Here is a 14844-nt window from a genome sequence, read left to right on the forward strand (position 1 = left end):
TCTCCTTTAGAATGGACTGGTTGGACCTCCTTGCAGTCCAAGGGACTCTCAAGAGTCTTCTCCAACACCACAGTTTAAATGCATCAATTCTTTGGCACTCAGCTTCCTTCACAATACAACTCACACATCCATACATGACCACAGGAAAAACCACAGCCTTGACTAGATGGACCTTAGTCGGCAAAGTAATGTCTCTGCTTTGGAATATACTATCAAGGTTGGTCATAACTTTTCTTCCAAGGAGTAAGTGTCTTTTAATTTCATGGCTGCAGTCACCATCTGCAGTGATTTTGGAGCCCCCAAAAATAAAGTCTGACACTTTTTCCACTGTTTCTCCATCTATTTCCCATGAAATGATGGGACCGGATGCCATGATCTTCATTTTCTGAATGGTGAGCTTTAAGCCAACTTTTTCACTCTCCACTTTCACTTTCATCAAGAGGCTTTTGAGTTCCTCTTCACTTTCTGCCATAAGGGTGGTATCATCTGCATATCTGAGGTTATTGATATTTCTCCCAGCAATCTTGATTCCAGCTTGTGTTTCTTCCAGTCCAGCGTTTCTCATGATGTACTTTGCATATAAGTTAAATAAGCAGAATGACAATATACAGCCTTGACGTACTCCTTTTCCCATTTGGAACCAGTCTGTTGTTCCATGTCCAGTTCTAACTGCTGCTTCCTGACCTACATACAGATTTTTCAAGAGGCATGCAGGTGGTCTGGTATTCCCATCTCTTTCAGAGTTTTCCAGTTTATTGTGATCCACACAGTCAAAGGCTTTGGCATAGTCAATAAAGCGGAAATGGATGTTTTTCTGGAACTCTCTTGCTTTTTCCATGATCCAGCAGATGTTGGCAATTTGATCTCTGGTTCCTCTGCCTTTTCTAAAACCAGCTTGAACATCTGGAATTTCACGGTTCACGTATTGCTGAAGCCTGGCTTGGAGAATTTTGAGCATTACGTTACTAGTGTGTGAGATGAGTGCAATTGTGTGGTAGTTTGAGCATTATTTGGCATTGCCTTTCTTTGGAATTGGGACGAAACTGACCTTTTCCAGTCCTGCGGCCACTGCTGAGTTTTCCAAATTTGCTGGCATATTGAGTGCAGCACTTTCACAGCATCATCTTTCAGGATTTGAAACAGCTCAACTGGAATTCCATCACCTCCACTAGCTTTGGTCGTAGCAATGCTTTCCAAGGCCCACTTGACTTCACATACCAGGATGTCTGGCTCTAGATGCGTGATCACACCATCATGATTATCTGGGTCATGAAGATCCTTTTTGTACAGTTCTTCTGTGTATTTTTGCCACCTCTTCTTGATATCTTCTGCTTCTGTTAGGTTCATACCATTTCTGCCCTTTATCCAGCCCATCTTTGCATGAAATGTTCCCTTGGTATCTCTAACTTTCTTGAAGAGATCTCTAGTCTTTCCCATTCTGTTTTTTCCCTATATTTCTTTGCATTGATCACTGAAGAAGGCTTTCTTATCTCTTCTTGCTATTCTCTGGAACTCTGCATTCAGATGCTTATATCTTTCCTTTTCTCCTTTGCTTTTCGCTTCTCTTCTTTTCACAGCTATTTGTAAGACCTCCCTAGACTGCCATTTTGCTTTTTTGCATTTCTTTTCCATGGGGATGGTCTTGATCCCTGTCTCCTATACAATGTCATGAACCTCATTCCACAGTTCATCAGGCACTCTATCTATCAGATCTAGGCCCTTAAATCTATTTCTCACTTCCACTGTATAATCATAAGGGATTTGATTTAGGTCATACCTGAATGGTCTAGCAGTTTTCTCTACTTTCTTCAGTTTCAGTCTGAATTTGGTAATAAGGAGTTCATGATCTGAGCCACAGTCAGCTCCTGGTCTTGTTTTTGTTGACTGTATAGAGCTTCTCCATTTGGCTGCAAAGTATATAATCAATCTGATTTTGGTGTGGACCATCTGGTGATGTCCACGTGGAGAGGTCTAACAGAATGTGGTCCACTGGAGAAGGGAATGGCAAACCACTTCAATATTCTTGCTCTGAGAACCTCATGAACAGTATGAAAAGGCAAAATGATAGGATACTGAAAGAGGAACTCCCTAGGTCAGTAGGTGCCCAATATGCTACTGGAGATCAGTGGAGAAATCATTCCAGAAAGAATGAAGGGATGGAGCCAAAGCAAAAACAATACCAAGATGTGGATGTGACTGGTGATAGAAGCAAGGTCCGATGCTGTAAAGAACAATATTGTGTAGGAACCTGGAATGCCAGGTCCATGAATCAAGGCAAATTGGAAGTGGTCAAACAAGAGATGGCAAGAGTGAACATCGACATTCTAGGAATCAGCGAACTAAAATGGACTGGAATGGGTGAAGTTAACTCAGATGACCATTATATCTACTACTGCAGGCAGGAATCTCTCAGAAGAAATGGAGTAGCCATCATGGTCAACAAAAGAGTCTGAAACGCCGTACTTGGATGCAATCTCAAAAATGACAGAATGATCTCTTTTCGTCTCCAAGGCAAACCATTCAACATCACAGTTATCCAAGTCTATGCCCCAACCAGTAATGCTGAAGAAGCTGAAGTTGAATGGTTCTATGAAGACCTACAAGACCTTTTAGAATTAACACCCCCAAAAGATGTCCTTTTCATTATAGGGGACTGGAATGCAAAAGTAGGAAGTCAAGAAACACCTGGAGTAACAGGCAAATTTGGCCTTGGAATGCAGAATGAAGCAGGGCAAAGACTAATAGAGTTTTGCCAAGAAAATGCACTGGTCATAGCAAACACCCTCTTCCAGCAACACAAGAGGAGACTCTACACATGGACATCACCAGATGGTCAACAAGAACCTAGAAGAAATAAAAAAAGAGTCAATATATAAAGAATAATGCAATAAATGAGATCAAAAACACTCTGGAGGCAACAAATAGTAGAATAACAGAGGCAGAAGATAGGATTAGTGAATTAGCAGATAGAATGGTAGAAATAAATGAATCAGAGAGGGAAAAAGAAAAATGAAATAAAAGAAATGAAGACAATCTCAGAGACCTCCAGGACAGTGTTAAATGCCCCAATATTCGAATCATAGGAGTCCCAGGAGAAGAAGACAAAAAGAAAGACCATGAGAAAATACTTGAGGAGATAAAAGATGAAAACTTCCCTAAAATGGGGAAGAAAATAATCACCCAAGTCCAAGAAACCCAGAGAGTCCCAAACAGGATAAACTCAAGGCAAAACACCCCAAGGCACATATAATCAAACTAACAAAGATACACAAAGAACAAATATTAAAAACAGCAAGGAAAAACAACAAATAACACACAAGCGGATTCCCATAAGGATAACAGTTGATCTTTCAATAGAAACTCTCAGGCCAGGAGGGAATGGCAAGACATACTTAAAGTGATAAAAGAAAATAACCTATAGCCCAGATTACTGTACCCAGCAAGGATCTCATTCAAATATGAAGGAGAAATAAAAAACGTTACAGACAAGCAAAAGCTGAGAGAATTCAGCACCACCAAACCAGTTCTCCAGCAAATGCTAAAGGATATTCTCTAGACAGGTAACACAAAAAGGGTGTATAAACTCGAACACAAAACAATGAAGTAAATGGCAATGGGATCATACTTATCAATAATTACCTTAAACGTAAATGGGTTGATGCCCCAACCAAAAGACAAAGACTGGCTGAATGGATACAAAAACAAGACCCCTATATATTTGTCTACAAGAGACCCACCTCAAAACAGGGGACACATACAGACTGAAAGTGAAGGGCTGGAAAAAGATATTCCATGCAAATAGAGAACAAAAGAAAGCAGGAGTAGCAATACTCATATCAGATAAAATAGACTTTAAAACAAAGGCTGTAAAAAGAGACAAAGAAGGACCCTACATAATGATTAAAGGGTCAATCCAAGAAGAAGATATAACAATTATAAATATATATGCACCCAACATAGGAGCACCACAATATGTAAGACAAATGCTAACAAGTATGAAAGGGGAAATTAACAATAACACAATAATAGTGGGAGACTTTAGTACCCCACTCACACCTATGGATAAATCAACTAAACAGAAAATTAACAAGGAAACACAAGCTTTAAATGATACAATAGACCAGTTAGACCTAATTGATATCTATAGGACATTTCACCACAAAACAATGAATTTCACCTTTTTCTCAAGCGCACGTGGAACCTTCTCCAGGAGAGATCACATCCTGGACCATAAATCTAGCCTTGGTAAATTCAAAAAAATTGAAATCATTCCAAGCATCTTTTCTGACCACAATGCAGTAAGATTAGATGTTAATTATAGAAGAAAAACTATTAAAAATTCCAACATATGGAGGCTGAACAACACGCTGCTGAATAACCAACAAATCACAGAAGAAATCAAAAAAGAAATCAAAATATGCATAGAAATGAATGAAAATGTCCCAAAACCTGTGGGACACTGTAAAAGCAGTGCTAAGGGGAAAGTTTATAGCAATACAGGCATACCTTAAGAAACAAGAAAAAGTCAAATAAATAACCTAACTCTACACCTAAAGCAACTAGAAAAGGAAGAAATGAAGAACCCCAGGGTTAGTAGAAGGAAAGAAATCTTAAAACTTAGAGCAGAAATAAATGCAAAAGGAACAAAAGAGACCATAGCAAAAATCAACAAAGCCAAAAGCTGGTTCTTTGAAAGGATAAACAAAATTGACAAACCATTAACCAGACTCATCAAGAAACAAAGGGAGAAAAATCAAATCAATAAAATTAGAAATGAAAATGGAGAGATCACAACAGACAACACAGAAATACAAAGGATCATAAGAGACTACTTTCAGCAATTATATGCCAATAAAATGGACAACGTGGAAGAAATGGACAAATTCTCAGAAAAGTACAACTTTCCAAAACTGAACCAGGAAGAAATAGAAAATCTTAACAGACCCATCACAAGCACGAAAATTGAAACTGTAATCAGAAATATTCCAGCAAACAAAAGCCCAGGTCCAGATGGCTTCACAGCTAAATTCTACCAAATATTTAGAAAAAAGCTAGCACCTATCCTACTCAAACTCTTCCAGAAAATTGCAGAGGAAGGTATACTTCCAAACTCATTCTAATCACCATCACCCTAATACCAAAACCTGACAAAGATGCCACACAAAAAAAGAAAACTACAGGCCAATATCACTGATGAACATGGATGCAAAAATCCTTAGCAAAATTCTAGCAGTCAGAATCCAACAACACATTAAAAAGACCATACACCATGATCAAGTGGGCTTTATCCCAGGGATGCAAGTATTCTTCAACATCCACAAATCAATCAATGTAATACACCACAGTAACAAATTGAAAACTAAAAGCCATATGATTATCTCAATAGATGCAGAGAAGGCCTTTGACAAAATTCAACATCCATTTATGATAAAAACTCTCCAGAAAGCAGGAATAGAAGGAACATACCTCAACATAATCAAAGCTATATATGACAAACCCACAGCAAACATTATCCTCAATGGTGAAAAATTGAAAGCATTTCCCCTAAAGTCAGGAACAAGACAAGGGTGCCCACTTTCACCGCTACTATTCAACATAGTTCTGGAAGTTTTGGCCACAGCAATCAGAGCAGAAAAAGAAATAAAAGGAATCCAAATTGGAAAAGAAGAAGTAAAATCTCACTGTTTGCAGATGACATGATCCTCTACATAGAAAACCCTAAAGACTCCACCAGAAAATTACTAGAGCTAATCAATGAATATAGTAAAATTGCAGGATATGAAATCAACACACAGAAATCCCTTGCATTCCTATACACTAATAATGAGAAAATAGAAAGAGAAATTAAGGAAAAATTCCATTCACCATTGCAACGAAAAGAATAAAATACTTAGGACTATATCTACCTAAAGAAACTAAAGACCTATATATAGAAAACTATAAAACACTGGTGAAAGAAATCAAAGAGGACACTAATGGAGAAATATACCATGTTCATGGATTGAAAGAATCAATATAGTGAAAATGAGTATGCTACCCAAAGCAATCTATAGATTCAATGCAATCCCTATCAAGCTACCAACGATATTTTTCACAGAGCTAGAACAAATAATTTCAAGATTTGTATGGAAATACAAAAAACCTCGAATAGCCAAAGCAATCTTGAGTAAGAAGAATGGAACTGGAGGAATCAACCTGCCTGACTTCAGGCTATACTACAAAGCCACAGTCATCAAGACAGTATGGTACTGGCACAACGACAGAAATATAGATCAATGGAACAAAATAGAAAGCCCAGAGATAAATCCATGCACCTATGGACACCTTATCTTTGACAAAGGAGGCAAGAATATACAATGGATTAAAGACAATCTCTTTAACAAGTGGTGCTGCGAAAACTGGTCAACCACTTGTAAAAGAATGAAACTAGAACACTTTCTAACACCATACACAAAAATAAACTCAAAATGGATTAAAGATCTAAACATAAGGCCAGAAACTATAAAACTTCTAGAGGAGAACATAGGCAAAACACTCTCCGACATACATCACAGCAGGATCCTCTATGACCCACCTCCCAGAGTAATGGAAATAAAAACAAAAATAAACAAATGGGACCTAATTAAACTTAAAAGCTTCTGTGCAACAAAGGAAACTATAAGCAAAGTGAAAAGACAGCCTGCAGAATGGGAGAAAATAATAGCAAATGAAGCAACTGACAAACAACTAATCTCAAAAATATACAAGCAACTCCTGCAGCTCAATTCCAGAAAAATAAATGACCCAATCAAAAAATGGGCCAAAGAGTTAAACAGACATTTCTCCAAAGAAGACATACAGATGGCTAACAAACACATGAAAAGATGTTCAGCATCACTCATTATCAGAGAAATGCAAATCAAAACCACAATGAGGTACCATTTCATGCCAGTCAGAATGGCTGCTATCCAAAAGTCTACAAGCAATAAATGTTGGAGAAGCTGTGGAGAAAAGGGAACTCGCTTACACTGTTGGTGGGAATGCAAACTAGTACAGCCACTATGGAGAACAGTGTGGAGATTCCTTAAAAAACTGGAAATAGAACTGCCTTGCTGCTGCTGCTAAGTCACTTCAGTCGTGTCCAACTCTGTGCGACCCCATAGATGGCAGCTCACCAGGCTCCCCATCCCTGGGATTCTCCAGGCAAGAACACTGGAGTGGGTTGCCATTTCCTTCTCCAATGCATGAAAGTGAAAAGTGAAAGTGAAGTCTTATGACCCAGCAATCCCACTGCTGAGCATACACACCGAGGAAACCAGAATTGAAAGAAACAGGTGCACCCCAATGTTCATCACAGCACTGTTTATAATAGCCAGGACATGGGAGCAACCTAGATGTCCATCAGCAGATGAATGGATAAGAAAACTGTGGGTACATATACACAATAGATAATTACTCAGCCATTAAAAAAGAATACATTTGAATCAGTTCTAATGAGGTGGATGAAACTGGAGCCGATTATACAGAGTGAAGTAAGCCAGAAAGAAAAACACCAATACAGTATACTAATGCATATATATGGAATTTAGAAAGATGAAAACAATAATGCTGTATGTGAGACAGTAAAAGAGACACAGATGTATAGAACAGTCATTTGGACTCTGTGGGAGAGGGTGAGGGTGGAATGGTTTGGGAGAATGGCATTGAAACATGTATAATATCATATATGAAATGAATCACCAGTCCAGGTTTGATGCATGATACTGGATGCTTGGGGCTGGTGCACTGGGACGACTCAGAGGGATGGTATGGGGAGGGAGGAAGGAGGAGGGTTCAGGGTGGGGAATACGTGTATACTTGTGGTGGATTCATATTGATGAATACAATACAATATTGTAAAGTAATTAACCTCCAATTAAAATGAATAAATTTATATTAAAAAAGAGAGAGAGAGAGAGATGGAAATACCTAGTCACCTGACCTGCTTTTTGAGAAATTTGTATGCAGGTCAGGAAGCAACAGTTAGAACTAAACTTGGAACAACAGATGGTTCCAAATCAGGAAAGGAGTACTTCAAGGCTGTACATTGTCACCTTGCTTATTTAACTTTATGCAGAGTACATCATGAGAAACTCTGGGCTGGATCACGCACAAACTGAAATCAAATTTCTCGGGAGAAATATCAGTAACCTCAGATATGCAGATGATACCACCCTTATGGCAGAAAGCAAAGAACTAAAGAGGCTCTTGATGAAAGTGAAAGAGGAGAGTGAAAAAGTTGGCTTAAAACTCAACATTCAGAAAACTAAGATCATGGCATCTGGTCCCATCATTTCATGGCAAAGAGATGGGGAAACAGTGGAAACAGTGACAGACTTTATTTTGGCGGGCTCCAAAATCACTGCAGATGGTGACTGCAGCCATGAAATGAAAAGATGCTTACTCCTTGAAAGGAAAGTTATGACCAACCTAGACAGCATATTAAAAAGCAGAGACATTACTGTGACAACAAAGTCCATCTAGTGAAAACTGTTTTTCCATTAGTCTTGCATGGATGTGAGAATTGGACTATAAAGACAGCTGAGTGCTAAAGAATTGATGCTTTTGAACTGTGGTGTTGGAGGAGACTCTTGAGAGTCTCTTGGACTGCAAGGAGATCCAACCAGTCCATCCTAAAGGAAATCAGTCCTGAATATTCATTAGAAAGACTGATGCTGACTCCAATGTTTTGGCCACCTGATGCAAAGAACTAACTCATATGAAAAGACCCTGATGCTGGGAAAGATTGAAGGCAGGAGAAGTGGATGACAGAGGATGAGATGGTTGGATGGCATTACTGACTCAATGGACATGAGTTTGAGTTATCTCTGGGAATTGGTGATGGACAGGGAAGCCTGGCATGCTGCAGTCCATGGAGTCTGAAAGAGTCAGACACGACTGAGCAACTGAACTGACTGATACTTCACTATACATTTGTCAGACACGAAGAGTTACAACACCAAGAAACACTAATGTAAACTATGGAATTTGGTTGATGTATCAGGGTTGGTTCATTGATTATAATAAATGCACTGCTCTAGACCAGGATGTTGATGATGTAAGAGGCTGTGCCTGTTTGAGGGCAGGGGACATATGGGAACTTTCTGTACTCTCCACTCAACTTCCCTGACCCTAAAATTGCTCTTTAAAGAAGGGTATATATATGTGTGTGCGTGCGTGCGTGTGTGCGTGCGTGTGTGTGTGCGTATGTGTGTGTTTGTAAGTATAATCAGGCCAGATAATCCATTCTGGGGCCTAGAAAGTTTCAATTAGTGGGCAAAGCTGTCAAATTAACCACATAAAACAAATTAGCCTATCCACTGGGAAACCTACATTAAAATTACCTGGGGTGTTCTTTAATGGTGAAGATTATGGAGTCATATCCTAGATTTCCTGAATCAGAATTTCTTAGTGCTGGGAGCTGGTAATCTGCAGTTTTGAAAGTTTTTCAAGTTGTTTTATATTCCATAAGGTTGGAGAATCATTCTTCTCTTTCATTTCCACACTTCTTTTGTATATAAAGCAATACCAAATTGATTCCAAATGTTTTTAATAACTTTATCTTCTTATTGGGAATAATCAGCAAGTTTAATATTTATTAAATTACATTTTTCATATTTTATTAATGATATAAACCATGTAGATAATACTGAAATAGATTTATTGGGGACATATATAACTCTGACACATTTTATTAAGAAGGAATAAAAAATGTAAATGATTTGTGGTTTGGGTATAAATCCTTTAAAGTGGCAATCATCATTAATGCTATCTTTACCATAAGATATGCTAAGAATATCTCAATAATAGAAATATTTTGTTGTTTAAATTCAAGAAAATCATGAAGAAACCGTTCAGCTTTGTGTGTTCATCAGATAAGGAGAGCTAAATATATCCTCCCCATACTTCCTGTTTTTATTTCTAAAAGCATAGCAGCTATTCTAGTATATCTTTTGCAGTTAGTTGCCCATAAGTGTGTCTTGGCTGAAAGAGCCTCCCTGTAACTGGTTGTTCAAAATGCTAGGAGAGGTGCTATCATACTGGCTAGATGACAGTGACTCTAACACAACTTCCACAACCCCAATCCTATGCACCAAAATCTGAATGCCAGTGTTACATAAGGAAAACTCTGCTACCAAATCTCAGTTGTGTCTTTCTGGAACAAAAACTTTTATGGAATGTCGTACTCCCATCCCCACATCTTGTGGAATCCCTCCCCAAAGCCACAAGGCCTTCACCAAGGCCACAGAGGCTGAGCCATATCCAGAGTCATTTCTGGAACTGACTGAGCCCCTTTGGAACCATGGCCAAAGCTGTGCTGAACATCACCAGCAAGCTTCCTGACCCATATTAGGCAAAAATGCTCACTCTGGTACTCACTTTATAACACCGTAATCAATCATCCAACCTTCTGCAGGAATTTTCTTTATCTTGAGGCTATAAAAATTGGCTCCTAACCCACTAAAAGAATCAACTCTCGCTAGCCTGTCAGGAGGTCAGCCCTCTGTGCTTGCAGCGTCCACATTCTCTCTACCCTTTATTCTTAACAAACCTACTCCTTTCTGTGATACTACGTGTCTGGAGATTCTTTAGCCATCAACATATTAACTGCCATGACATAATACATTGTTTTTGTATATTTTCTTTAATGACCCATTTACTCTAATAGTTTGAGTTTCTTTAGTCAGCTGAAATGGAATGTCAGTTTTTTCAGTTGTTTTTTTTTTTTTTAACCATTTCTCTAAGTCATCTACCCTCCCTTCTATACAATAACACACACATACTTTCTCACATCCCACATTCACTTTTGCAGTAGTTTATGTATTTGCTGAAATAGATCCTAACCTTTGTTATCCACTTTGTATGAGGTCTATTGCATTATTCTCAGAAGCATCTGAGCATCCTAAGAGCCTCAGGCTGTTGAATGTTACAAGCTATTTTTGAAATAATTAGACCATGTACACTGGAAATTCAGAAATTCATCTCTTCTTGCTTTACTTTTAAGCAGCTGCAACCTCATTATTTTAAAGTAAATGGCTATCAAATTGCACTACTTTACCATGTATGATCTGTCCCTAATCTTTGGTAAGAAGAACAGCAAGATACAGATACAGTAAATTGTAGTATGTTGACCCATGCTGGCCAATTAAATATTCTGGACTTTTCTCCATTCCATTAATTATGCTTTTAATTTAGTATCAGGTAAACAATGAAGCAGTTTAAGCCATTAATCTGCACTTACTTGATTATACCTGTTGACAATGATTTTTACGTTTATTCAGACTCCCACTAGTATATTACTGTGTGTGCATGTGCATTCAGTCATGTCCAACTCTTTGAAACCCCATGGACTTTAGTCCACCAGACTCCTGTGTCCATGGAATTTTCCAGGCAAGAATACCAGAATGGGTGGCAACCCATTTTCTACTCCAGGGGATCTTCTTGTCCCAGTGATTGAACCCAGGTCTCCTGCATTACAGGCAGATTCTTTACCAACTGAGTCACCAGGGAATCCCATGCTGCTGCTGCTGCTGCCAAGTCATTTCAGCCATATCCAACTCTGTGCGACCCCATAGATGGGAGCCCACCAGGCTCCCCCATCCCTGGGATTCTCAAGGCAAGAACACTGGAGTGGGTTGCCATTTCCTTCTCCAATGTGTGAAATCCATAGGTTGGTGCAAAAGAAATGGCAGCTTTGCACTGTTGAACTTTGGTCTTTGATATTGGAATATATTCTTAAATAAATATGGTTATGTTATACATCATTTTAATGTGCATTTCTTTCTTTGTGTTTTTCTGCTATGGATTTATTACTTGTTATTTATTTTATATTTATGTTAGACTACAAAAATGATGCTATACAAAAAGCAAATTCATGAGATCTTTTTATTCGAGTTCAAATAGGACGTAAAGCAGCAGAGACAACTCACAATATCAACAATGCATTTGGCCCAGGAACTGGTAGCAAATGTACAGTGCAGTGGTGATTCAAGAAGTTTTGCAAAGGAGACAAGAGCCTTGAAGATGAGTATAGTGGCTGGCCGTTGGAAGTTGACAACGACCAATTGAGAGCAAGCATTGAAGCTGATACTCTTACAGCTACAGGAGAAGTTGCCAAAGAACTCAATGTCGACCATTCTATGGTCACTTGGCATTTGAAGCAAATTGGAAAGGTGACAATGCTCTATAAGTCAGTGCCTCATAAGCAGGCTGCAAATTAAAAAAAAATCATTATTTTGAAGAGTCGTCTTCTCTTACTCTGTGCAACAATAACAAAATGTTAACGATTGAGAACTGTCTCAATCAGATTGTGACGTGCAACAGAAACTGGATTTTATATGACAGCCAGCAATGACCTGCTCAGTGGTTGGATGAAGAAGAAGCTCTAAAGCACTTCCCAAAGCTAAACTTGCACCAAAAAAAAAAAAAGTCATGGTTACTGTTTGGTGGCCTGCTGCTGGTCTGATCCACTACAGATTTCTGAGTCCTGGCAAAACCATTGTATCTGGGAAGTATGTTCAGCAAATCAATGAAATGCACAGAAAACTGCAACTCCTGTAGCCAGCACTGGTCAACAGAAAGGACCCAATTCTTCTCAATGACAATGCCTAAGCACATGTCGCACACCCAGCATTTCAAAAGTTGAATGCACTGGGCTATGAAATTTCACTTCATCTGCCATATTCACCTGACCTCTCGCCAACTGACTACCACTTCTTCAAGCATCTGGACAATATTTTGCAGGGAAAATGCTTCCACAACCAGCAGTAGGCAGAAAATCCTTTCCAAGAGTTGTCAAATCCTGAAGTATGAATTTTGTGCTACAGGAATAAACAAACTTATTTCTTGTTGGCAAAAACGTGTTGATTGTAATGGCTCCTATTCTGACTAATAAAGATGTCTTTGAACCTAGTTATAATGATTCAAAATTCACAGTTCAAAACTGCAATTACTTTTGTCCCAATGTAATAACTCAGTAGCATTATGTCACATTCATATATATTAGTCTATGTTACCCACTCACAGTCACTTTACAAATGCATCATACATTAATTGCTATATTTACTACCTCTATTTGCTTAGTAATCTAACAGGATCGATATAAGCATTTGCTTGTCAGGCATGGGGAACATGTACCCTGTATCCAGTTGGTATATTCCACATCTTTATTGCATCATTTATTCTTTCCATTCTTTTCTTATATCATCAAGTTTAAAATTATTTCTCCTTTACATTTAAGAAATACCAATATTAGATTGATAAAATTTTCTTATTATGAAAGACTGGAAACAAACACACAATCATCACCGTATTTATGTTTAGTTATCTGAATTGGGACTTCTTTTACAAGAGTATGTAGTGAAATGATCTAGAGAATCTAAACCTTTCTGTCCTACATTCTCTGTAGTCCCAAAGAAAATATTGAGCTTGTGTATCAGGTTAAATGTAGCTGGGTCTAAAAATGATGTCTAAAAATGACATCATTTGGCTTTGGAAAAAAGATTTTACTGCCCAAGGCTATAAACATAAAAAGTTCCCAAAAAAGTTTCTGGGAGAAATTTTAGTCATTCGTCCTGTGGATGTTTAAGACCCAAGCAGCAAGGTGAACCTCCTGAAAGTGAAACTTCTCAAGCCAAGGACCATTGTTTGACTTTCTGTTGGTCTTCAGTAGTAGTGCTGACTGACGGATCAGTTGCTGATCACTGGTGGGAGATCAGGACCAGATTTAACTCCTCACACATATGGTTGCATACTCTGTAGGTGCTTCTTGCACATTTGTTGCCTGTCTTGGGTTCATTCCAATGACCGAATGCTTCAGGGAAGCATAAACAATGCCCTGTTTGTTTTCTTCCAGGCTTAGGTTAAAATAAACCCCAGACTCTCTCCGGACCCTAAACCAGGGGTCGTTATCATAAATTCCAGTTTCCAAATGCAATGTTTGGGAACTTTCCGTGATGTTGACTTCAGTTGGCTCACTCTTAAAGAATTGGGGGACATCAACCTAAAAGAGAGAGAGAAAAAAAGATTTCTCTAATTACGACTTAAGGATGTGATAGTGCGTATCCACTAGGAAACTATGAGTATAGGCTAAATTGAGTGTTTATACATGGAGAGAAATAATCTATTCTTTATTGCAGGTGTTGACATCACTCCTTAAAGCAGATTCTCACTTATTAAAGGGTGAAAGGCTTAAAGACCACTATGTTCTTCTGAAAGAGTTATTTTGTGCTTAAAAAAAATTACTTATTTTTAATTGGAGGATAATTGCTTTACAATACTGTGAAGTTTTCTGCCATACATCAACATGAGTCAGCTATAAGGAAACATATGTCCCAATCCTCTTGAACCTCCCTCCCATCTCCCACCCCATCCCAACCTTCTAGGTTGTCACATAGAACTGGGTTTCAGCTCCCTTTTATTTACAGTAATTTTTGAGTTCACAGAACCCTTTTTGGCCCCTCTTTGAAATGGAAACCACACATCAAATTAATAAGAAAAGCATAAAATATCCCTTCAGAACATTAGGAGATGTGTAATATAATGTATAGCATTAACACAGTTTAGGATAAAACAATTAAAGATAAAGCAGAACAGTTACTCTCTAAGGGACAAAAAGAATAAATACTATGAAGAATAAATATTAACCAAGATATATTATTATGATTTGAAACCTGGGACTGGAAGCTGCTGTCAGTTTGATGTGGGTGGACAAAGCTTAGAAAAAGTTGTAAAAATATTCCAGTTGTTATTTCCACCACAAGGATATTCTTACACTTCCAAATTGAGTCAAATATCTTAAAGTTTTCAAGAAAGATGTGAACTTAT

The 14844-nt window shown here is 38.2% G+C and overlaps 1 protein-coding gene across 2 annotated transcripts in view; it reads right to left on the reverse strand.

Annotated features, from left to right (window-relative positions):
- BTLA (B and T lymphocyte associated) overlaps window positions 11907–14844 on the reverse strand; it is a 34462-nt gene continuing 31524 nt past the window's right edge. For both annotated transcript variants that reach the window (XM_005674920.3, XM_005674919.3), the window contains one exon: window positions 11907–14020. In XM_005674920.3, the coding sequence (XP_005674977.1) occupies window positions 13745–14020 (276 nt within the window). In that variant the 3' untranslated portion in view covers window positions 11907–13744. The remainder of the gene's footprint in view (window positions 14021–14844) is intronic.

The sequence above is a fragment of the Capra hircus genome, chromosome 1, assembly GCF_001704415.2.
Source record: "Capra hircus breed San Clemente chromosome 1, ASM170441v1, whole genome shotgun sequence".
Taxonomy (NCBI): domain Eukaryota; kingdom Metazoa; phylum Chordata; class Mammalia; order Artiodactyla; family Bovidae; genus Capra; species Capra hircus.